Source organism: Cervus canadensis, chromosome 25, assembly GCF_019320065.1.
Source record: "Cervus canadensis isolate Bull #8, Minnesota chromosome 25, ASM1932006v1, whole genome shotgun sequence".
Lineage (NCBI taxonomy): Eukaryota > Metazoa > Chordata > Mammalia > Artiodactyla > Cervidae > Cervus > Cervus canadensis.
The window spans coordinates 34,306,153-34,330,385 of record NC_057410.1 but is presented as its reverse complement, the minus strand read 5'-3'; the positions used below and the strand labels follow the sequence as shown (position 1 = coordinate 34,330,385).

At 40.1% G+C, this 24,233-nt stretch overlaps 1 protein-coding gene across 4 annotated transcripts in view; it reads left to right on the top strand.

The window, feature by feature from the left end:
- LOC122427551 overlaps positions 1-24,233 on the top strand; it is a 128,980-nt gene that overhangs the window by 73,818 nt on the left and 30,929 nt on the right. For 3 of the 4 annotated variants that reach the window (XR_006265440.1, XR_006265441.1, XM_043447103.1), the window contains one exon: positions 10,653-11,376. The exons of the other annotated variant lie outside the window; for it this stretch is intronic. Coding sequence is in view for 1 of the 3 variants with exons in the window: in XM_043447103.1 (XP_043303038.1) it covers positions 10,653-10,825 (173 nt within the window). In the remaining 2 variants the exon portion in view is untranslated. Of the gene's footprint in view, positions 1-10,652; positions 11,377-24,233 lie in introns of those variants that run through there. 4 annotated transcript variants of the gene reach the window in all.

Below are 24,233 nucleotides of genomic sequence, written 5' to 3'. Positions count from 1 at the left end.
GACTTACTTTCTAGATTGGTCACTGTTAGTCTTCATTATGCTATGTAGGTGACTCCAGGGAGGCCATAACCACTGGGAGGCCCTGCAAAAATGGCAACTGGTGTCACCTACAACCAAATGTGTCAGGAAGATCAGAATACCAATATAAAGTTGATCCGTCAAAACCTGCATCAAGCAGATGGACTCCTGGATAGCACAGCTGCTGTGAGATGCTCATTAAAGCACAATAAATCCCCAAACACTATGCTGTGAAACAAAGTGAAAATTGTAATAAGAATATCAGGACACATCATTAGCACCTAATGAAATACACTATAGACAATTCATCAGAATCCTCTAAATCAGAAATCTTTTTGGATTATGCAGTAAGAATGAACTATATAAAAAGCAGGAAGATACCACTGCCATTTTGAAGAGAGAAATCTTCAAAAAAATTGGGGCAGGGAGAGTTTTTTAAGACCTGGGTCAAAAATCCTTCAAAATCCACCCTCTTCTATTTAATCTAATGACTTACTCAACAGGTATCATGATATTTGAGGTTCATTGACAAGACTTCCCTGGATGATAGAAAAGATTGTTTAAATTATTTCTCTATTCAACACATATACATTAAGCCCTATAGAGTTCCAGGCACTGTTGTAGGCCTTGGGGATACAGCAGAGAACAGATTATATATTAAGTAGAGATAAATGCAATGCAGAAAAAAAAACAGCAACAAAGAAAGTTAGAGGTTGATAGGAATGTGCTGTTTAAATAAGAGGATAGAAAATTTATCTCTAATGAGGTAGCATTTGAACAGACATCTAAGTAAACTGATGGAGTGGACTCTGTGACTATCTGGGAGAATTTTCCAGATATGGAGAATAGCAAATGACAAAAAATCCAAAGCGGTAGCGTGTTTGGGCATGTTCAAGAAATAGCGCAGTGACCAGTGTGAGCTGGAGTAGAGCTTGCCAAAAGTTCAACGTGGACTGGAGGTGTCCTTCAACCTGCTACTTCCCACCAAATTTACCTCCTCTCTCTTTAAATTCAATAATGACCTTGCAGAATAAGTTATTTCAAAAATTCTGATTCTTTCAAGTTCCTTTCATCAGTTGCTTTTCACATGTATTTTATGAATTTCAACATGTCTGTAATCTTTGGGTATACTTAATACCGCAGGAAAAATCCCTTTGTATTTGCCACAGGCTTTTTTTCCTTCCTGTTTTTTGATGTCTATGTGGACATGTCCATCTAGGAAAGGCAAAGGCAGGTGCGGCTGATAGAAATGAGCTCTGATATGTTCAGATTCAATCCATAAAATTTCAAGGGTTTATATTTCGACTTCGCATCATCCACCGAAAAATATAAGAAGGATAAAAGGAAAGGGCTAGATTTCAACAGAAGAAAGATAGACAATAGCTGTATTTTGGAAAACTTTTCTTGGGAGCCAGTTTAGAATTGCTGGCAATGCTTGTTATTGAAAGAACAAATAGAAAAATAAAATCTGTACGTTACTTCTGTTAACTTACTGTGAAACCTAAATAGTAAAAAACATAGCTAAGAATTTCCCTCACATAAAGTAGCCCTCGACAGTACACTTTTTGCTTTCTTCTGTTTGTAAGAGCTCTTGCAGTATTTTGTTCTTGGTGTTTTTCAAGGAAGAGAGGAAAAAAACAAACAAGTCATACAAATTACTTATATTGGCTAAGCAAGGGCGATATTTGTGTATGTAAAATAACCAGCAAGCACAAAAATGATATGACAATTTATAAATATTTTGATATCATTAGGTTTTGACCAAATTGAAAAACTAAATTTCCTCCACTCTGTTTTTGTGACATATCAAATAGTCATTGGCTCTGTGCGGGCCTTTAATCTATGGTGATTTTATATCTCCAATTGTAAAGGAATGCTGGTAATTTAATTCCAATCAATTTCACAACAAGTAACATGGACTTATTTTTTTTTATGATATTTCTTCCTCCTTGGTCATGAGTTTTCAGAGAAAAAGAACAGATCAAGAAGGGGTTGGGGCAAATGCTGGAGAAGTTGTCAAGAAAAGGAAACTCTCTATTACTGCTGGTGGAAATGTAATTTGGTGCAGTCACCATGGAAAACAGCATGGAGGTTCCTCAAAGAGCTAATGGCATTGCCATATGATCCAACAATCCCACTCCTGGCATATACTCAGGCAAAACCATAATTCAAAAAGACACATGCACTCATATATATATATATATACATGTATATATATATATATATGGGGCTTCCCTGGTGGCTCAGATGGTAAAGAATCTGCCTGAAATGCAGGCAAGCTGGGTTCAATCCCTGGGTTGGAAGATTTCCTGGAGAAGGGAAATGGCAACCCACTCCAGTATTCTTGCCTGGTGAATTTCACGGACAGAGGAGCCTAGTGGGCTACAGTCCAAGGGGTTGCAAAGAGTCAGATACAACTAAAGCGGAACATTACTCAACCATAAAAAGAATGAAATAATGCCACTTGCTGCAACATGGATGGAACTTGAGATGATCATACCAACTGAAGTTAAGTCAGAAAGAGGAAGACAAATACCATATGATATCACTTACATCTGTAATTTAAAATATGACACAAATGAACATAACTGCAAAACAAAAATAAACTCACAGATATAGAGAACAGATTTGTGGTTGCCAAGGGGTGGTACAGGTGGGAAGGTTTGGGAGTTTGGGATTAACAGAAGCAAACTGTTATATATGGGATGGATAAATAATAATGTCTTACTGTATAGCACAGGGAACTATATTCAAAATGTTGTGACAAACCAAAATGGAAAAGAATATGAAAAAGAATATATACATGTATATGACAGTCACTTTGCTGTGTAGTAGAAGCTAACACAACACTATATATCATTTATACTTTAATAAAATTTTTTTTAAAAAGAAAACTCTTTATATGCAAAAAAAATTATAGAAAAGGTTAAGGGAAGTAAGGCAAATTTCCATTTAAAGATAAATCCAGCAACATAAAGGAGTAGATAGGATTAATTACATGGATGAGTCTTTCTTCATGAAGAAAATGTGCTCTAGGGCACTTTCTGTTTAAAGCACTCAGAATAACCAGTGGATTCAAAGTACATTTGGGGGATAAACATATTAAAAAACACTGGGGATTCCTGACCCAGACAGTAAAAGAGCTCTAATACATGGCCTTCATGTCAACACAGCACTTACCATTCTACATTAAAAAGGGTTGAATGTTTATATTAGTTTCACTTAGTTGGGATATTGAATCATGTGGCTTAACTCACAAAATTGAAAATAAAGTCATTTCAACATGATCTTTAAATAAATATAATTCAGTTTGAATTCAGTTTTCTGAATATAACAAAAAAAAAGCTTACCTAGAATTGTCTTCTCATCTCTCAAGTTGCAAGGATATATATTTCCTTATTAAAAACAGTTCTTTGGGATTCTGCATGCCCCAGCATTTTCTCTGCTTTCTCATTGCAGATAATTCAGGTCTTTTAGGGAATTTATAGATTAAGAAAAGTACTACATTCCTTCCATATTATATAATATTTCTATCATTGTGTATAACTTAATGCCAGTTTCTACATCACCCATCTATATGACAAAAGGCCCAATAAGCACTGAAGTTGGGAATATTTGTATATTTTTTAAGATATTTCTGAGGTTTGGTTGGCAAAAATCATAGTGCTGAAATTGTGTCAATGATACTAATGTTTCACAGAACTGGAATGAAATTTAACCGTGTTTTTCTGGCATGAGTATAAATAAAAAAAAATTTCTTTCTGTTTTAACAACTACTTAAACATAAATCATTTCTTTATGTTGCAATCAAAGTTTTGTCTTCACATTGGGGCGTATAATACTGCAGTGAGTTTTCTATAATCCTTTTGTTGTCACGGTTGTTTCCCCTTATTTACAGTTTTGCTAAATAGTTTTTCTTATTGCTCCACTAGCTTTATTTTGAATCTACATGTTACTTCTTCCTTTCGCATGTGCCTTTTTAATTCCATTTCAGGGCATGTCCCAGTGCACCAACTGCCCAGGTCCTATTGGACTTGCATCACATAACTGAGTTATTAGACAGTCTTGAGTACTATAGCGTATTCAGGGCCTGAGCTATGCTTTACTATTAACTAATAAATTTTTTTTAAAAAGTCCTTCAATTTAATAATAAATTAGTCCATCAGAAATGGCCTAGAAGAGTTTGGGGCACAGTAACAAACCTACAGGAAGTCAGTCATCACAGATCCTGAGTGGTATCTGGAGGGCGATTTGTTCTTCCCATCCCCCTAAGTCCTGTGGGATCCTTAATATTATGTATTTCCCAGAAGTGGAAATATCCCCCTGTAAGGTATAAACTGAAAGATAATTTATATAATATATATAATAATAAACCACGAGACTTTCAGGTTCCGGAAGAGAATCTGAACGTACATACCTTAAAGGTGCTTCTCCTTTTATCTGTCTTGAAGAACACACACACATTTTCTAAGTAAAGGGACAATTTCAATTTTCTCTAAAAAATTGTTTGCAACTATAAATCTTGCTTGATTCTGACCAGAACCCAGCTGAAAGACCAATGTGAGTATATTAAATAGAAATGTTAGAAAAGAAAGAGAAAGTTCAGTTCAGTCGCTCAGTTGCGTCCGACTCTTTGCAACCACATGGACTGCAGCATGCCAGGCCTCCCTGTCCATCACCAACTCCCAGACTTTACTCAAACTCATGTCCATTGATTGAATCAGTGATGCCATCCAACCATCTCATCCTCTGCCGTCTCCTTCTCCTCCCGCCTTCAACCTTTCCCAGCATCAGGGTCTTTTCCAATGAGTCAGTTCTTTACATCAGGTGGCCAAAGTATTGGAGTTTCAGCTTCAGCATCAGTCCTTCCAATGAATATTCAGGACTGATTTCCTTTAGGATGGACTGGTTGCATCTCCTTGCAATCCAAAGGACCCTTAAGAGTCTTCTCCAACACCACACAGTTCAAAAACATCAATTCTTTGGCATTCAGCTTTCTTTATAGTCCAACTCTCACATCCATATATGACTACTGGAAAAAACCATAGCCTTGACTAGACGAATCTTTGTTGGCAAAGTAATGTCTCTACTTTTTAATATGCTATCTAGGTTGGTCATAACTTTTCTTCCAAGGAGCAAGCATTTTTTAATTTCACAGCTGCAGTCACCATCTGCAGTGATTTTGGAGCTCCCAAAAATAAAATCAGCCACTGTTTCCACTGTTTCCCCATCTATTTGCCATGAAGTGATGGGACCAGATGCCATGATCTTAGTTTTCTGAATGTTGAGCTTTAAGCCAACTTTTTCACTCTCCTCTTTCACTTTCATCAAGAGGCTCTTTAGTTCTTCTTCACTTTCTGCCATAAGGGTGGTGTCATCTGCATATCTGAGGTGATTGATATTTCTCCCGGCAATCTTGATTCCAGCTTGTGCTTCTTCCAGCCCAGCATTTCTCATGATGTACTCTGCATATAAGTTAAATAAGCAGGGTGACAATATACAGCCTTGACGTACTCCTTTCCTATTTGGAACCAGTCTGTTGTTCCATGTCCAGTTCTAACTGTTGCTTCCTGACCTGCATACAGGTTTCTCAAGAGGCAGGTCAGGTGGTCTGGTATTCCCATCTCTTTCAGAATTTTCCACAGTTTATTGTGATCCACACAGCCAAAGGCTTTGGCATAGTCAATAAAGCAGAAATAGATATTTTTCTTGAACTCTCTTGCTTTTTTGATGATCCAGTGGATGTTGGCAATTTGATCTCTGGTTCCTCTGCCTTTTCTAAATCCAGCTTGAACATCTGGAAGTTCATAGTTCATGTACTACTGAAGCCTGGCTTGGAGAATTTTGAGCATTACTTTACTAGCATGTGAGATGAGTGCAATTGTGTGGTAGTTTGAACATTCTTTGGCATTGCCCCTCTTTGGGACTGGAATGAAAACTGACCTTTTCCAGTCCTGTGGCCACAGCTGAGTTTTCCAAATTTGCTGGCATATTGAGTGAAGCAATTTCATGGCATCATCTTTCAAAGTATGTGATTAAATATTTTTTATCAACATGAATGTATTCCTACCTACATGGTACACTCAAAGAAAAGAGAATATTTAAGAAAGACCCAATATAAACTAAAAGATCTAACATAAATTGAAACTCCTAGATATAAAACAAAAAAATAAGTAAAAGGTATAGTCTATGTTCTATTCAGAGGCAAATGGTGAATATATCTGAGATATATTTTATAAGAAATAAATAGCAATTGACTTGTTTTTAAAACACAAAGTCTGGAAAATGTAGCATATAGATACTTTACCCTTCATCTTGATTCCTTAGAATCTCGACCATAATTTGCTGAGAATTGAAGTTGGCTAGGCAAAGGGTTGTCAAAAACCCAGGCAACCAGTAAGTGAGTTTAATTTCTTAGATCAAAAGTATTCCTCATAGTCTTGTTTCTGAAATTGCCAATTTTGCACATTGGGATAAATGGAAAGATGTAAATTTTTGACACCCTACCATGTACATTTCACATAAAATTTACGTGTAGTGCTCACACCCTCCTCTGAGCTGGGAACCATGCCTGATCAAGGATAAGGAGACAAGAGTTTGTAGAGGGATTAGAATCCCTGCCTCAAATCCTCCAGCAAGCAAGTGATGGAACCAAGATTCATGCTCAGGTCTATGTTTTCTGAAGTCAGCATTTTTCCTTAAATTCTATTGCTTTTCATTTCACAGGCAGGTATTCAGGACCTTGGAAGACTGATTTCAAGGATCAGGATGCCTGTGAGAGAGGAAAGACTAATTAACATTCCAAGGGGAGGCAGGAAAAGAATAGGTAGTTTCCTGCAGTGTGAACTGTGGAGAGTGGGTATTGATATGGTCCCTGAAGCAGCTGTGGCACTTCCAGGGCAGAGTAGAAAATTGGGGTATGGAGGGTCTGCTCAGAGCAGAGAATGATTGAAAAGGTGGGGGAATCTAAGAGAGATAAATAAATAAATAACAACTCTACTAGAGTCTAATTTATTCCAGAGTCAGGACTGGTTTTGTATGTGTTTGTGTCCACCATGCATTTTATTTACTGGGTGGTTGTCTCGTCTCCCTCCACTAATTATATTCAGTAACCTCTCTCGGTCAAAGCCAAAGTCTTCCTTTTTCTCTGAAGTTCCTGGAGGGAGAGTACAGTGGACAGATCAAGCTGGCCAGATGACTAAAACTTCAAAAAGGCCCGATAACACAGAAAGAAATGTTTTGCGAGTGCATATGTTAGTGGCACAGCAAGAATTTCCTTCCATGGAGATAGGGCTTACCGCCACACGCTGACCCAGAGGCTCCGTGGTAATGAATCCGCTTGCAGTGCAGGAGACACAGGAGACCAGGAGACGGGGGTTTGATCCCTGGCTTAGGAAGATGCCCTGGAGGAAGAAATGGCAACCCGTTCCAGTGTCCTCGCCTGGAGAATCCCATGGAGAGGTGCCCAGTGGCATATAGTCTATGGGGTCACAGAGAGCCTGACACGACTGAGCAACTGACACACAGCACGCTGATGTCAATCACCTCCCCTTCCAGACCCTCCAGGAAAAACAACACATTAAAGACAGGAATCCGGGGGTGCTCTGTTTCGGGAGATTCCCCCTCTACGCGGGTTGCTGGGTCTGATTTTGTGGCACAGGGCACTCATCTGTGAGGGTAAACAGAGGGTCCCTGGACCGGGTCCACTCTGTGGCCTACTTGGCCACGTGTTTTCTCGAAGCTTTGTTTGTTTGCTGATTCACCAGTAGCCCAATTGTATTCCAAGTCATCATTCTCTCTGATGCTCAAATTCAGACCACCTTTAGTGCTCTAGCCTAGTTCAGGTAGGATGCCAGGACTCCTGATAATTGTTACAAAGTACTTTATAATTATCAAGCTCTAATATCTATCTAATTTTATTGTTCAAAGCTGTCATTGAGAACTAAGATACTATTTTTTCCTCAGTTATCAAGATGTGGAAACTGAGGGCCAAAGCTGTCACATCTTTTTTCATAACACCTCATGGATGACTTAGGAGCCAGAAGTTTTCATCTTCACTGCTAGCCTGTCTTATCCACATGACTTTATAAATATGATCTATAGAGTATTTCTACACAGATCCCTGCTTTTAAGTGGCAATTCTCCCAGTGTTGGGAACTTTTAAATTCCTGTTATGTTTTAGCACCTTCCAAAGCAAATGTAAGACGAGATAAAATCTGACTGGTGGAAATAATCACAGAAACTTGAACTGATTTCTTTTCATGTTTAAGAATACAAGTAACCCAGAACACAGTCTTGGAAGATATTCTAAATAAGGAGTCTGATGACAAAGTTGATCTCATTAGGAAAGTGTGAAGACAATATCCAAAAGTCAAACCATATGTCATGTAACAGTCTGGAGGTAAATAAAGAAAAGCTGCTTTGGTGTTTAGAAATGAGAAAGTCATAATTACACACTAGTTGGCATCAAAATATTCACCACTATAACTCATGAAACAGATTTAGCCTATACCAGCTTGAGAAAGAGGTAGGTCAAGGACAATGGACAAGGACTTGGCACACAGTCAAAGCTTAACTGATGTTTATTGGATATATGAATGAGCATATGGATGGAACTATTGTCACAGACATGGTGAAAAAAGAATAGGAGGTATTTCCCCCCAGTACAGATCTAATTCTGTGCCATTCTACGATTTATTCCTCAACTGTTTTTTTTTTTTTTAATCTCTGCTTTTCTCTAGCTCATGGATCTGTGGGTCTCACCTAGCTCTACATAGACTGAAGAAATGTTTAACTGCAGAAAAATTAGACTTATGATGGTAGTAGTAGAACAGAGCTGAGAGAATGTATCTACAGAGAGGGGTTCAAAATTAGTGATATTAGCTGCCACTGTCTCCCTGTGTGCTAGCAGCTTTATCACTGCTAACTTGAATTATTCTCCAAATTCTTGGAGGTAGATATTTCTACTCCCAACTTATTTGTCAAAAACTAAAGATAGAAGCATCATGTACAAAGGCAGCAATGCTGAAATTCTAACATATGTCTATCTGAATTCAATGGTCCCTGCTATTTTCACTAAACCACTCTCAGACCATCGAAATAAACCAGCTTCTGCATTTTGCACACGAGCAATAATGGGTTTGCCAGGTGGCACAGTGGTAAAGAATCTGCCTGCCAATGCCGGAGACACAGGAGATGTGGGCTTGATCCCTGGGTCGGGATAATCCCCTGGGATGGGAAATGGCAACCCACTCCAGTATTCTTGCCTGGAAAATCCCATGGACAGAGGAGCCTGACTGGCTCAGTCCACAGGGTCACAAAATGTTCAACGCCAACTGAGCATGCATGCACGCAGTGAGAGGTAATTCCACTGACGCCAGAAGACTGCAGGTGGTTATGGATCCAGGTACTTTAAATCCTTTTTTGGCCCTTTCTATAGTATATCAAAGCTGGCCATTGGCTTATTAGTTGAAGACGAATCTAAAATGTACATCAGATATACAGATTTAGCATTCTTAAGACAACTGCTAGTCATGTTAGTAAAAGACAAATGAGCTTCTCCTACAGAGTCCTTGCCTCCAGATGTCTCATCATGAGGGTGGCCTGCAGCTGCTCTCCTAAAAAGCTCTGTGATGCCCAGTCCTGGAGAACTTGGCTACTGGATCTTGGCTCCCGGTATCCCTTATCTTGGTAGCTGAGTACCTTAGCACCTGGGAGATCAGTTTCAGAAGCTTGCAATTTATATACATATCTTGCATTTCTTTTTTTATTTTAGGTGCCATAAAATGTAGGTAATGATTTATAATTCTTGAATTAATCAAAATCACAAAATTAAACTAAAGCAAATATGCTTTTCTTCTTCCCTGTTTATAAAACTATAGTATTACAGTAAAAGACGTTTAAAATTGTGTTTCAAATACTCTATCTGGTATCTAAATCCATCCAAAAATGTAAAATTCTATAGTTCTTAAAAATATTTCTTCAAACTACATAATTCTAGCCTTTGTAAGTTTTCACATATTTGCTAGTATAAATTTGATCTCAAAAGTTAGCTATTTTGATTTATTTAGAGGAAAAAATTTTTTTTCTGATTATTTATTTAAATCATTTTGACAAAACTGTCAAAATAACCTTGAAAAAAACAAAAAGTGATTTTGGCATGCTGTTTAGGGTCTTCCAATTTAAAATAAAAAGGAAAAATAGAAACTGGCATATGCTTAGAGACATTAATGATAGGCTTAGATTGCTGAATACTCCCCCAAAAGCAATAGAACATTTTTCCTTTGAAATAACAAAATAATGGCATTCACAGCCCACAGTTACAGTGAAAAACTGGAATAAGAAGACAGTGGGAAGAAATTCCAAGGTGAATGCCAAATGCCAAGGTGAAGTGAAAAGAATGATAATAGTTCCTTACTTTCCAAAGATGAGCTGACCAGTGCTCCTGGGAATAAGTATGGAAGTGCATTGCATGGGTAAAATGCATACCTAGCCATATGAAAAGTTTGCTGAGAACAATTACAAAATCCTAAGTAGCATTTATTCTTGAATGTTTGCTCTCAAATCTTATTACTTACCAATTCAGAGTGAGGACACTGCTGTTAGTTGCTAAAATGAGTCTTTTCTGGTCCTAGAAAATGGCTGTGAGATCTCAGACTCTTGGAACTCAAATAAATGGTACTCACAGGAAATCAAACAGATCTATCCGTGTCAGTACAAAGAAGTGGATGTCCTTGGCTGGCTTTGGGAAGATGATGGAATTGTTGTCTTCACACCTGCCTTCTTGTATGCTGGAAATTCGACCTGAAGTAGTGTACCTATTCAACGTAAATTCTCCTGGACCCACCACAAGTTAAATAGGTTTAATCTCCTATCCTGTGCTGACTCTGTTAGTAAGTAAAACTGCCTAGAGGATGCTTGAGGATGATTTTGAGAATAGAAGAAGGCTTAGTGTGAAATATTGCTGTGATGAAATAGCCATGTCTGTTGACTGATGGCAAAGACAAGGGAAAGAGGGATTGGAGAAACATTGGTGGAGGGTAGGGGAGCAAAGGCACTTAAAATGCTTGTTTTCCAGTTCTGTTTCAAATCATTATTAGTGAACAACTAGCAAGATGTCATTAATGAGTAGGTACTTGTTAAGTCTAATTTTATCTATTGACATCCCTAGAGAAATGTGTCTTTATGATGCAAATGAAATGAGACAATGTTCATCTAACAGACTATGATGTAATATTTGCAAATTTTAAGGGGAGCTGAACACCCATCAGAACAGCATAAATGAGAGATACTTATTGTCATGGGGGATCAGGAGCACTTCCTTTATGTATTCTAACTAAATAAACAATAAACCTGAGATATAAGTTCTAGTCCAAGCATGTGAATTTGGAGAAGTGTCTTCTTTTCTTTTTCAGCTGTCCGTTTGGAGTTAGCTACATGCTTTGGTGGCAAAACTCGGCCTCAAATATCACAGGCGATGTTTTTACCAGATGCTTTGCCACAGTACTTCAAGCATCATCAGGTCTCTGAGCTGGAATAGTTATTTGTTTACCATTCACTGTTTGACTGCTAATCAACAGCCCTGTGTTTTTTGTTATAAAAATGAGGAACATCCAGACACTAATTTCTATAGTAGCTAGTTGTTGTAACAAAGTACTTTTAAATGGAGTCGATGTTATAAGACAATAGCCTATAAGTCACTCTTGTAACAAGTGATGAGCTGTGGAGGGCTGGGGGCAGCTGCTACGAACACTGGTCTTCTAGTCCATGCATCCGAGGAAAGAGGCTACATGGAAGCTGGGCGTGTTACTTGCACTCATCTTCCATTGGGGGCTGGGGAATTCAGTCGTAAGGCTTCACTTAAAATTAACGGCTTTTATTTGGGGCTTCCCTTGTGGCTCAGCTGGTAAAGAATCTGCCTGCAATGTGAGAAACCTGGGTTCGATCCCTGAGGTTGGGAAGATCCCCTGGAGAAGGGAAAGGTTACCCACTTCAGTATTCTGGCCTGGATAATTCCACGGACTGTATAGTCCACGGGGTCACAAAGAATCAGACACAACTGAATGACTTTCACGTCTTCATTTCATTACCAAGAGGAATTAAAAAAGAAGAAATACTGAAAGATCATTGGTAATCTCTTCCACAGTGGACTTTCAGTCAAAAGCAAAGCTAAAATTGCATATTTACAATCTTTGAGAATATTTGTCTCCTAGACACAGGCCAAGTGCTCTCTCCAACCTGTTTCCCTCAGTCAGTGTTCTCTACTTGGAAGTCATTTGAAAGGATCAGCCTATGAAATAGAGGCACAATTCTAATGAACAATCTCTGCTACCCATGTGTACATAAAAAGTGCCACTTTGTTGAGTGAAGGCTGTTTTATTGGATTTATTCCTACTATCTTTTTAGCTTGTTATAACAACAACAAAAAGCTATGTGTTTTCAGTTCTTCAATGTTTCATGTTATAGTACTCTGTCAATATTAGATTACAAGCCATGGGCAAAAGACCTCTCCTCTTTTTCTTCCTTCTTTGTTTCCAGAAATGTTTCTTCCAATCTAGGAACATAGGGGAAAAAATGTATGTTATGTGAATATATATATATATATGTATGTATCCCCGTATATATGTTGATATATATTTGAGATGTGATACTACACCCAAGAAAAAGGTGAAAGTTGCTTAGTCATGTCCAACTATTTGCAACCCCATGGACTATACAGTCCATGGAATTCTCCAGGCTAGAATATTGCAGTGGGTAGCCTTTCCCTTCTCTAGGGGATCTTTCCAACCCAGGGATCGAACCCAGGTCTCCTGCCTTGCAGGCAGAGTCTTACCTGCTGAGTCATCAGGGAAGCCATACACACACACACATATATATATAAACAAAAGAAAGCATTCAAATTGAGGCCAAACTTATAAGTAATCTATGCAACTTGGTAGAAGGAATATAAATTTTTTGAAATACCGTTTTATTTATGTATTTATTTGGCAGCGCAGGGTCTTAGTTGGCGGTATGCAGGATCTTTAGCTACTGTATGTGAACACTTAGCTGCAGCATGTGGGATCTAGTTCCCTGATCAAAGACGGAGCCCAGTCCCCCTGCCCTGGAAGTGCAAAGTCCTAGCCATTGGACCACTAGGGAAATCCCAGAAATATAAACTTTAAAAAAATTACTGTGTTTAAATACTGATTCAACTCAAGCTTGAGATAAGGGAATCTCATCATATCACCTTGAGAACTTGTCTCTTTGGCTTTTCCCTAGCCTCTGCATAGGTTGGATAAGTCTTCCCAAGGAAATAATATCTCCCAGGGTACAAGCACAATAGCAAGCGCTGCAGCTAAGGCATTACAATTCTGTAGACTTAGGATCACCAAATGAGCCAGCCTAAGAGCATCCAGCTATGAAGAACTTGGTAGACAACAGCTATGGTGAGACAAATCAGAAACTCTACCTTTTCCCTATTCTGAACCAAAGGAAATGGTTTTCAAGAACAAATATTGTGATCTGAAAGGGCACATCTAGCTTCTCTCTGAAGCTGTATCTGTTAGATTTGTTGGTGTGTGCCTCTCATTCAGCAGTATGCTCCTAGTCTCTCTTATTGTAAAAACTGGAATTGGTGATCTTGGTAGTGACCTTAGCAAATTTCCTTAATCTATCTGTGTCTCCCTTTCATTCTCTGTAAAAGAAAGATGATAACCCTTCATATGTAGTGTTGTCATAAGGATTTAAGTAGTTCAGTATTAGAGGGCTGGGCACAGTCCCTTGCAATAAATAAATAATAGTAGCCATTGTTACTGTTATTTCCCTGAGACCTTACACAGAGCCTGGCACAGAGAAGGTGTTCAGTAAGTGAATGTTCTGGTTGTGAACTCCAGGTAGATGCTTCCCAAGGTGGTGCTAGTGGTAAAGAGCTGGCCTGCCAATGCAGGAGTCTAAGAGACTCCAGGTTCTGTCCCTGGGTCAGAAAGATCCCCTAGAAGCGAGCATCGCAACCCACTCCAGTATTCTTACCTGGAGAATACCCTGACAGAGGAGCCTGGCAGGCTACCGTCCATAGTCCATAGGGTCCTGAAGAGCTGGACACCACTGAAGCGACTTAGCAGGCACGCAGATGCTTAGTACATTTATTCACCGTACGAATTTATCGGTGATACAGCAGTGAACAAACCCAGCGTCTGCAGCACTGTGGATCCTCATCAGGACCCTGATTCAGTAATTTTGCACTTTCACAATTGGTCAGGCCGCCCTGGCATGGCTGTTACACTTTGCTTTTACTCATTTGCATGTGCCCGTTTCTTGATCTGTGTTCCAGCGCTGGCTTTAAGTTGACTGTACTTCTTCCTTTTGCTTATGGATGGCTAGCAACCTAAAACACTTTCTCCACCAACCTAAAACACTTTCTTTTGACAAAGGATGTGGTGGGTTCTCAACTATAACACATATCTATCTTGGAAAAACTTCTGACTGTGGGAAACGACCTTGGTCACAGCTTTCCTAAGAGCGAGCGCCGGCCCCGGCACTGAGTTGAGCTGCATTGCCATCTAGTGGTTAGATTATGTGGTGTCCAGGTACGGAGTTCCCAGTAAGTGTGTGAGTGAGTAGGTTTCCTAAGTCAGGTAGAGTTGAAGGGGACTCTTGACTACTTTCCTTATTTATGCATAAGAAAAATGAATCCGAAACAAAGGAATGACCCAAATTTTATGTTACAAAGAATGGTCTGCAGAAGTGCCATCCCATTTAGTTGCTATTTCCCTCAACGGTGTGGAACAGGGGTTGTGGCACTGTGGCTGCATATTTGCGTTTTCTTTCATGCAGCTATACAACCCTCTGTGAACCTGAGTATTCTTATTTTTAAGATGGGGACGATGTGGTTGTTCTAAGCATCAATCGAATAATAGGATATATAAAGTGTTAGTCGCTCAGTCGTATCCAACTCTTTGCAGCCCTAAGGCCTGTAGCCTGCCAGGCTCCTCTGTCCATGGTATTCTCCAGGCAAGAATACTGGAGTGGGTTGCCATGTTTTCCTTCAAGGGATCTTCCTGATCCAGGGATCGAGCCTGGGTCTCCTGCACTGCAAACAGATTCTTTACTGTCTGAGCCGTCAGGGAAGCCCACATAAAAGGGCTTTATAAATAATGTATTATTTAAAATAATTATAAATTAATAAATTTTTATTTTTTATTATTAATTTTTTTTGGTATGGAAACAGATGTATCTCACTCAAAGCTGCTCTTGCACTTGAGAGTCACTCACTCATGTCTTCATAGCTTGCTTTCACAAGTACATATTGAGTGGCTGCTATGTCATCATCATAGAGAAAGAGGACACAAGGACCAAGAAAACACAGACTTTTCCCTTGAGGGAAACCACAGTCTAATAATAAAGACAGACATCAATACATGCAATGTGTTGTCATAACAGATATTGGAGTAGAGACTGGTATTAACTTCAGTGCTTGCTCATAAAATGAGATTACTCACTTTAGCTAAGTTGGGGTAGAGAGGGGTTGCAGAGACAGAAAACATTTTATGTAGGAAAAAATAAAGTAGGGTTAAGTTTAAGAGAAACACTAACGGTATTCCAGAGAAATAGATGGGGATAGAGGTAGAAATCCTAGATGTGGAATATGAACACCTTGAAAAAAAATTTAAAAAGAATAATATCATCCTATAGCTATGAAAACATTCCAGTTCTGGTACATATGTCTTCATAACTCATAGGTGGGATCCAAACAAATGACAAATTAATCTGGTTTGGAGCCAATATTTCATAACATAACAAAATTTGATACTTTGTTTGCAGTTATGAAAACAAAGATTATTTTAAATTGTGAAATAGTGTATAATCTAAAGAGCCAATAGAAAATTATGAGAACTGCATGATTTCATGAAAGCTAATCTAGACTAATCATTCATTGGTTTCTATATTATATACCTGCCCTTCAGTTCTGTGTTCATGGTTGTTGGTTTTTGTTTTTTTTTTTTCCTCCCTCTCTCATCATACTGCATATTTGAAAAAAAAAATCGTAATGGCCTAGGAGTCACACTTTCTCTTTTCAAATCCCTCCTAGTCTTCCTCACCATCCTCTCACATTCAGAGAATTGCTTTCTAGACATATTGATTGACTGTCATCTATCCACACATCATTCATTCCAAATGCCTCCCTTCTGGGCCGTTTCAGGGTAAGAAGTGTTCATTAGTCCTTCAAAACTTATCAGTAAGGACAAGTCTGTCAAAAAGACATTTCCATGTACAGTGGAAGTCTACAATGACATTCTTCAGAAGAAGGTTTTCCTACACTTCTGCATGTCAAAGAGAACCAGAAAAAAAAAACAACATGATTTTTTTTAATCAAATAAACAACAATGCGACAAAATAATCAAGTGAGAAAGAAAGCAATCTCCTTTGATTAAGGGAATAGGGGCTTCCTGGGTGGCACAGTTGGTAAAGAGTCTGTCTGCCAATGTAGGAGACGCAGGAGACGAGCTTTCAATCCCTGGGTCAGGAAGATCCCCTGGATTAGGAAATGTTGGCCCACTCCAGTATTCTCGCCTGGAAAAATCCCATGGACAGAGGATCCTGGAGAGTACAGTCAGGGGGTCGCAAAGAGTCAGACATGACTGAGCGCGCACACACATATACACACACAAGGAAATAGAACATTTCCAAACTGCACACACAAAAAACGTCTGTTTTAAAAACTGGTTTTGAACCTCTCTTCTTCATTTACCCACCACAAGCAGCATCATTTCCAACAAGGTGTTGTGTCCTGATCTCATGCTTTCTTAGGTCAATCTGTCTGCCTTGAAGTGCCATCCTCTCCCCGACTTTTCACTTTTTCAGTGACAACTATCATTACAGATGAACCCTGGAAATCACATCCTCTGGGAAATATCCCCTGACTTCTTTTCCCTAAATATATTCACATTCTTTCCACTCCCTCAGCACTTTGTGTGGTCTCACTGCGGGGGATTGATTGCAGGCATGGCCCCAGTTGCTTGCCTCCCTCTTTCATGTTCTTTAAAGTAAAACTTTGGACCACTTCCCATTGAGTCTATTTCCCCATCCTTTGAATCTGGGTTAGCTTTGTGACTTTCTCTGGCCAGTAGAATGCAGAGGAATAATTTGCCAGCTCCAAGCTAGATCTCAGAAAGACTGTATTGTGTGGAATCAAGGATTTGTGAGATTCGATCAGCAGACACTGATTCACTGCCTGGGTTCTTCACCCAGTAGCTCTCCGGCATCTCCATCATGGTGGTTCATAAAAAAAGATGACAAAATGCAGACATTCTGAGATCTTCTTACACTGAATAATTTCACTGACATTGACCAGGAACTGTACCCTGAGGCCAAATGGCCTTGGACAGTGTCTTTCAAACTAACTGGTTGTCAGGCTGATCCTGAAAACTGGATATTATCAAATCTGTATAACTAATGAGGGGAGAACAAAAGCAAGCAAATTATTTACGTATATATACCCTGCGGGATTCTCTCAATCTTAAAAGATGCTCATAGTGAGCTGTTTGACCACTGTCAGTGTTCATTAATTAACAGAAAAGATTGCTGGGGAATATGAATTACTTTGTGGTGTTAGCCTATTTAGTGACATAATTGGTCTTGGCAGAACTCTGAAAGGACACACATGACAACATCTCAAGGTGCCAGCTGCCTTGAAATTGAAGGCTTAAAATTGTCCCTTGGTGATTGACAGTTCTGGCAAAGCTCTGTGAAGAGCACTGTACATCTAATATTCCAACAAGGAGAAATCAATACATCAGGAAAGAAAAAAAAATCAGTGTCCAGCAATGGGCTTGGTCCCATGAATCAAAGGGAACAAAATGTTTTCCATCTGGGGAGGGGGGTTGTGGCTCCTATGGGAGGTTTCAGACTTCTCTCAATTATTAGAGTCAAGCTGGGGCATGGGGTTCACAGAAGAAGAAAGGTGAGGTACAGCTGGAGCTCATTTCTCCTTCTCTCCCCTCTCCCTGAAGTCTCTGTACTAATCCTACTATGTTCTTCATTTGCTTTCAGTTTCATGCTTCCCAGGTGGCCCTAGTGGTAAAGAACCTGCCTGCTAACTCAGGAGACACTAGAGATGCAGGTTCAATCCCTGGGTCAGGAAGATCCCCTGGAGGAGCGCATGGCAACCCACTCCAGTATTCTTGCCTGGAGAATCCCATGGACAGATGGAGCCTGGCAGGCTACAGTGGCAAAGAGTCAGACACGACCGAAGCGACTTAGCAGCAGCAGCGGCAGCTTTCAGTTCAGGGGAGAAGCACGGGCATGCCAACAGTCTTCACCATCTAGAATTTTTTTTTTTAACGTCAGACATACTATCCTCTTCTCAGGGTAATATTTCTAGCCTAAAATCTTTCCATTACAGAAAATTATGTTGGTGTAGCTTTTGAATTATAGCATAACAACAATTCATATGCATGCAAAAATACCAATGCTCAATTTCCCAAATGGCAATGACAGGCAGAGTGTGTGCATGCTAAGTCGCTTTGGTCATGTCCAACTCTTTGAGACCCTATGGATCATAGCCCATTGGGCTCCTCTGTCCGTGGGATTTTCCCCTGGGCACCTGGCTCTCTTAGCATATTTTCATAAGAAGCCCAGGAATTATGCCACAGGATTTCCTTCTTCAACTTTGCCATTTAAGAAAATCTTATATGTTACCATTGAGGTGGTTTGCTTTCGATTTCTGCTTCGAGGTGGGTGACAGAAGAGTGATGCGTGAGCATCCTTTTCAGTGTTCGGTTTGCTTTAAGAACGTACTACAGAAACGGAACTTTCTGAGCTCTAACACAGTTTAATGCAGTGCAGACCACAGCGGTCAGGACTGTGATGGCGGAGCAAAGCGTCCAGTTCTGCAAGGAGGGCAGAGGATTGCTCTACACTGAGGGCTTCTGAGCTGGAGGGAAAGAGCTGCCGTTGGGAATCCCACCTCCTTTCTAACTCCTAACCGAGGGTCAAAGTGCGGGAGAAAAACAGACCTGACCAAGTAAAGGAATTTCACTGCAGTGGGGCGGATTTTCCTGAATAAAATTATTTAGATGATAAACTACTCTCATTGAGAGAGTTGAAAGAAAGCTCACTGGAAAGAAAATGGGAACCTTTCACTACTCTTCTGCACCAAGGAATTAGTAAGCCAAGTGAAGTAGTAGATGGGGGCATTACCTGTAAGGAGGTGCGGCAAACCTGCCTATGGGCCAGATCTCAAATCCCACTGCAGAGCGCTGATCTGAAAGACAAGGCAGGAAAAAAACCACTTTGGGAGAGGGTTCTCTACCTTCTCTACCGCAGGAATGTGCCTGGGGAAATAAGCAGTTATCCTCAAAGGAGCAATTTACATTCAATCACCTGATTCTGGGAGAACCGGGTGGGAGGGAAGGGTGGGAATAGGGCTCACACTGTCTGAAGTTGCTCAGAGAGAGGAATTTATTGTCTTGGAGTGGTGATTTAGTCTCCAAATTGTGTCCGACTCTTGTGAACGCATAGACTATATCCTGCCAGGCTCCTCTGTCCATGGGATTTCCCAGGCAAGAATACTGGAGTGGGTTGACATTTCATTCTCCAGGGAATCTTCCCAACCCAGGGATCGAACCGACATCTTCTGCATGGCAGGCAATTCTTTACCAGCTGAGCCATCAGGGAAGCCCCCTTGCCTGGGAGAAACCAATTCAATACATTTTCCTATTGTCTATGAAAGTTCAACACCTAGAGAACTCTGTACTATTTTGCAGGGGTGCAGTTTTTCCAGGAGATATGCAGGGATAATATTTTGAAATACCTCATACTATTTGTTTCTTTCTTAGTAATTCATTTTCTTGCTCTTCTCTCCTCCATGTGGAGTTGAACACAGGGTTTCTAGAGAAAAGTATGATCAGGCAGAAACTAGAGGAAAAAAGAGGTGTCTTTAATGTAAGAAAGATACCAAGCATTTCTTTCTATCATTGGGAGAGCACTTGTTTAGAAAACATTTTCCCAGATAGTAGAAGAAAAGGAAAGACAAAGAGGGCAGAGATAAGAAGAGTGATAATGTTGGGGTTCTGTTTATGGGATTGCATGTGAAGGGGCCACATTGACAAGAATGTAGAGTGCCATGACACAGGGCTACCCATGAAGGACATTGTTTGTATTCCCAGGGGTTGTAGGGACATTGATTCAGCATACAGCCGACTACCCAGCCTCAGCCCCAGGAAGGACCATACACAGAGGCTCCCCTGGGTCTGCACTAACTTCTTCCCTCCAGCATGGGAGGAGGATTCCCTTTACAATAGCTGCATACAGATGAGAGTTTCTGCGTCACGATGTTGGTGAAAATCCACTGCATCGTAAACAGAGTGGTCACCTCTCTTATCTCCCTACTCCTCTATGTCCCCCGTCACTCCTGACTCCGCACTGCTCTTCTCTGACTGTGCCTTCTCCTTTTCTGTCACAGGCCATTTACACCTGCGGTCCCTGGTGTCTGGAGGGCTCCTGTCACCTGTCCACTTGCTCCTGCCGCTTTCTCCTCTACACACATACATGTTCAAGATATTTATTCTTCAGATTTCAGCTGACAGGTGCATCCTTGGGGAAAAGCATTTTATTAACTTTCAAGAGCATTTAGACTCTTATGTACATATACACATACTTGAACTGTCATTCTTAACAGAGTGTAGCCAAATTATAATTGTGCATACATTATTATTAGTATAATTCTGTGATTAATGTCCCCCTGTTCTATTTGGCCCTAAATGCACTGAGAACAGGGATCACATCTTTTTGGCAAAAACACTGTATTGCCAGCGCACAACATAATGCATGGCAAACCTGTAGCTGCTCAGTAAATATTCCATGAATGAAAAGATGCATCTTTATCTAATAATGTCCCTGGCATGCATATAATACACACATATTTATAGACAAACATATGTGCATATACATCTTAAGTAAATATATAAACCAAACATGTTAAGATATGTTAAATAAATAAATTCATGAATGATTTTTTAAGATGCTGTGTGGTAAAGTAAAATAAAAATGAACTTTTCAACCAAGCACACGTTAGGATTGAACTGCAGTTCTTCAACTAACTGACTAAGTTTGGGCAAAATATCATTCTGAGCCTCAGTTCACTGACCTGAGGGAAAGAATAACAACTCTGAACATTGCTTGTCATGTCAAATGAAATAATGTACAAAAACTGCCAAGGCTGGTGATTAGTATTAATATATACTAAGTGTTCAAGAAATCATGGCTATTGAAATGATTGAATTAGTGTAAATTAGGATATAGAGCTCAGTTTAGTTGAGTTGTCCACAAAACAGTGCTGGATACATAAAATGGATTCAATAAATAGGATAAACAAGTGAATAAATGCATGTTCAGAGTGACTTGAAATCTCTATTGTGTGAGCAACTTATTTTTCAAGTTTCCTAGAACAATGCAGAATCCTGCCGCTAGGGGTCAATAAATAGACACTGAAAAAACAAGGCTTCAGATTACTAGATTCTGATAACTGATGTAGAATTTTTTTGTAAAAGTAATATTAAGGCACGACAAATATTTATGTAAACAAAGTAATGTGCTCAGTCAGTTATTCAAAAGTTCTCAACCATCTAACAGTTATCTATCAAGTAAATCATATATTCACAATCTTTCTCTTTCTTCCTCCCTCCCTTCCTTCTTTTCTTTTCTCCCTATCCGACCTGTCTCTCCCCCCCTCTCCTTCTTCCTTCATATCAGGAAACAAAGAACAAAACCTTTACCTGAATTCTCACTATAACTTTATAAGGCATTATTGTTGTTCAGTCGCTAAGTCACAGCTGACCCTTTGCAGCCCCATGGACTGCAGCTCGCCAGGCTACCCTGCCCTTCACTATCTTCCAGAGTTTGCTCAAACTCATGTCCATTGAGTCAGTGATACTATCTAACCATCTCATCCCCTACTCCTTTGGCCTTCAATCTTGCCCAGCATCAGGGTCTTTTCCAATGGGTCAGCTCTTTCCATCATGTAGTCAAAGTATTGGAGCTTTAGCACCAGTCCTTCCAATGAATATTCAGGGTTGATTTCCTTTAGGATTGATTGCTTTGCTCTCCTTGCAGTCTAAGGGACTCTCAGGAGTCTTCATGCCCAGGCATAACAGGGAAGCTAAGGCTCTAGAGCTGGCCCAGGACTAGGCTAAGAATGTGAACTTTCCACTCTATCTCAACTGCCTTCAGTTTGCACCAACTCCAGTAACTGTTTAAAGGTCACTCCACCTCTTTCTCATTGTGGTGCAACTTCCTTGATCTTTTCCCCCAGTTCATCCGTGACTCAGATTTCTTCTATTTTCCTCTATTTACATCTGGGTAAAGACTTATCTCTTCCTTGGCTCTGTATTTAGAAGGCATCCTCAACAATGTCTGATTTTAGCCGTCCCTCACTAGATAAGGATTCTGTGTTACGTGCTATATTAATTTGCTACAGCAGCTATAACAAAGGTTCACAGACTCTCTGGAAACTATTAATGCAACTTCAAGAACAAGATATCTGAAGGGTTGGTTTTTCCAGACCTCTCTCCTTGACTAATAGATGGTCATCTTTTCCCTGCATCATCACATTGTCTTTTCTCTGTACATGTCTGTATCCAAATGTTCTCTTCTTATAAGAATACCAATCATACTGGATTAGATTCCACGCTAAAGACTTCCGTTTAACCCATTTTCTTCTTGAAAAACTTTATCCCCAAATACAGTCACATTCTGAGGTACAGCGAGTTAAGACCTCAACACGTGAATTTTGAAGAGACACAGTTCCTCTCATAACATAAACCTTCATAGTACCCCAAAATTTCTCAATTGCACTTACCATAACTGTAATTATTTACATGCAGAAGTCATTCTAAATGTCTCCTACATACTTGTAGGCTGAAAATTTCTATAAGGGTAGGAATCAGCTATGTTTGGTAACCTTGGTATCTGCAAGTGTACCTGGCACCTTGTCCACAATACACAGTACATTATCTTCTTTACACTGCTCTTAAGATCACCCTCTTTATTATTATTTCCAATGTAACTCCAGTCTCCAGCATGAAGTGGCTGCGTAAACATTTGAAGACATGTAATAGCAGCTGAAAAGAATGCTCTGAACACCTTTTTTTTTTTTTAATTAACTATTCACTCTCTTAGAATGCCAACCCACTGGTGAGGCCATCCTGCCCTGGCCACGCATTTGCATTAGTAAACAGAGTAAGGATAATTCACACAGTCAGGTGTGTTTCATAAAAGCTAGTTTGTTGCAGCGTTGTGTTTTTGATCGTTCACTAAGGACACAAACTGTGCTGCTCTGTGACCGCAGGCAGGCGTCCTGTGGCGCCAGACTCAGTGCTGCCCGGATCCCAGGCCCTGGGGCTGCCCGCCTGGCTTGTCCCACTGCTCTGCGATCTGCACTTCTCTCGCCAGACAGGAGTTTATGCAGCAGAAGTGCATGGACACCTGTTACCCACATTCCCTATCTTTCCAGACTTTTCTCCAGTTACTTAGGACCCTGAATTTCCCTGCTGGAATTCCCTAAGATTGCTTATGGGGTTTGCATAAACCCCTTCTTTCCCAGCTCCATCCTGTTGAGAGTACCCGAGACCTAAGAAGTGCTTCCTAGGTGGCTTAGTGGTAAAGCATCTGCCTGCCAATGAAGGAGACGTTTGATCCCTGGGTCAGGAAGATCCCCTGGAGGAGGAAATGGCAACCCACTCCAGTATTCTTGCCTAGAAAACTCAGTAGACAGAGGAGCCTGGCGGGGGGAGAGTCCATGAGGTTGCAAAGAGTTGGATGCAGCTGAGCATGAGCGTGGGAGCAGGAGGGCAGGCCTAAGAAACTGCCAGTGATCCCTCATGGTGTAACCTCAAGAGCCAGGTTTGGAAGGAAAGGGGGACAGGGCATGATCAAAGGTCCCTATGTGATCTTAGTTCTGTCTCTCGAAATATAGCAGCAGGCCTGGATGTCTTTGCATATTTTATATTCTAGTGTCTCACCTAACCAATTACACTAAAATCCACAGGAAAGTTTCCCAAGATGCAGCCCCAGGAAATCTTATGCCTCTCTGGAGTCAAAGTTGTTGAACGTGTTTGTTGCCTGGAGTCAGTCTGGCCTAAACCTGAATATCAAATCTACTAGCACCATCTGTGTGACTTTAAACAAACTGCTTAAACTTTCTGAGCTACAGTTTTCCAAAGAAAAATAGATTTTGA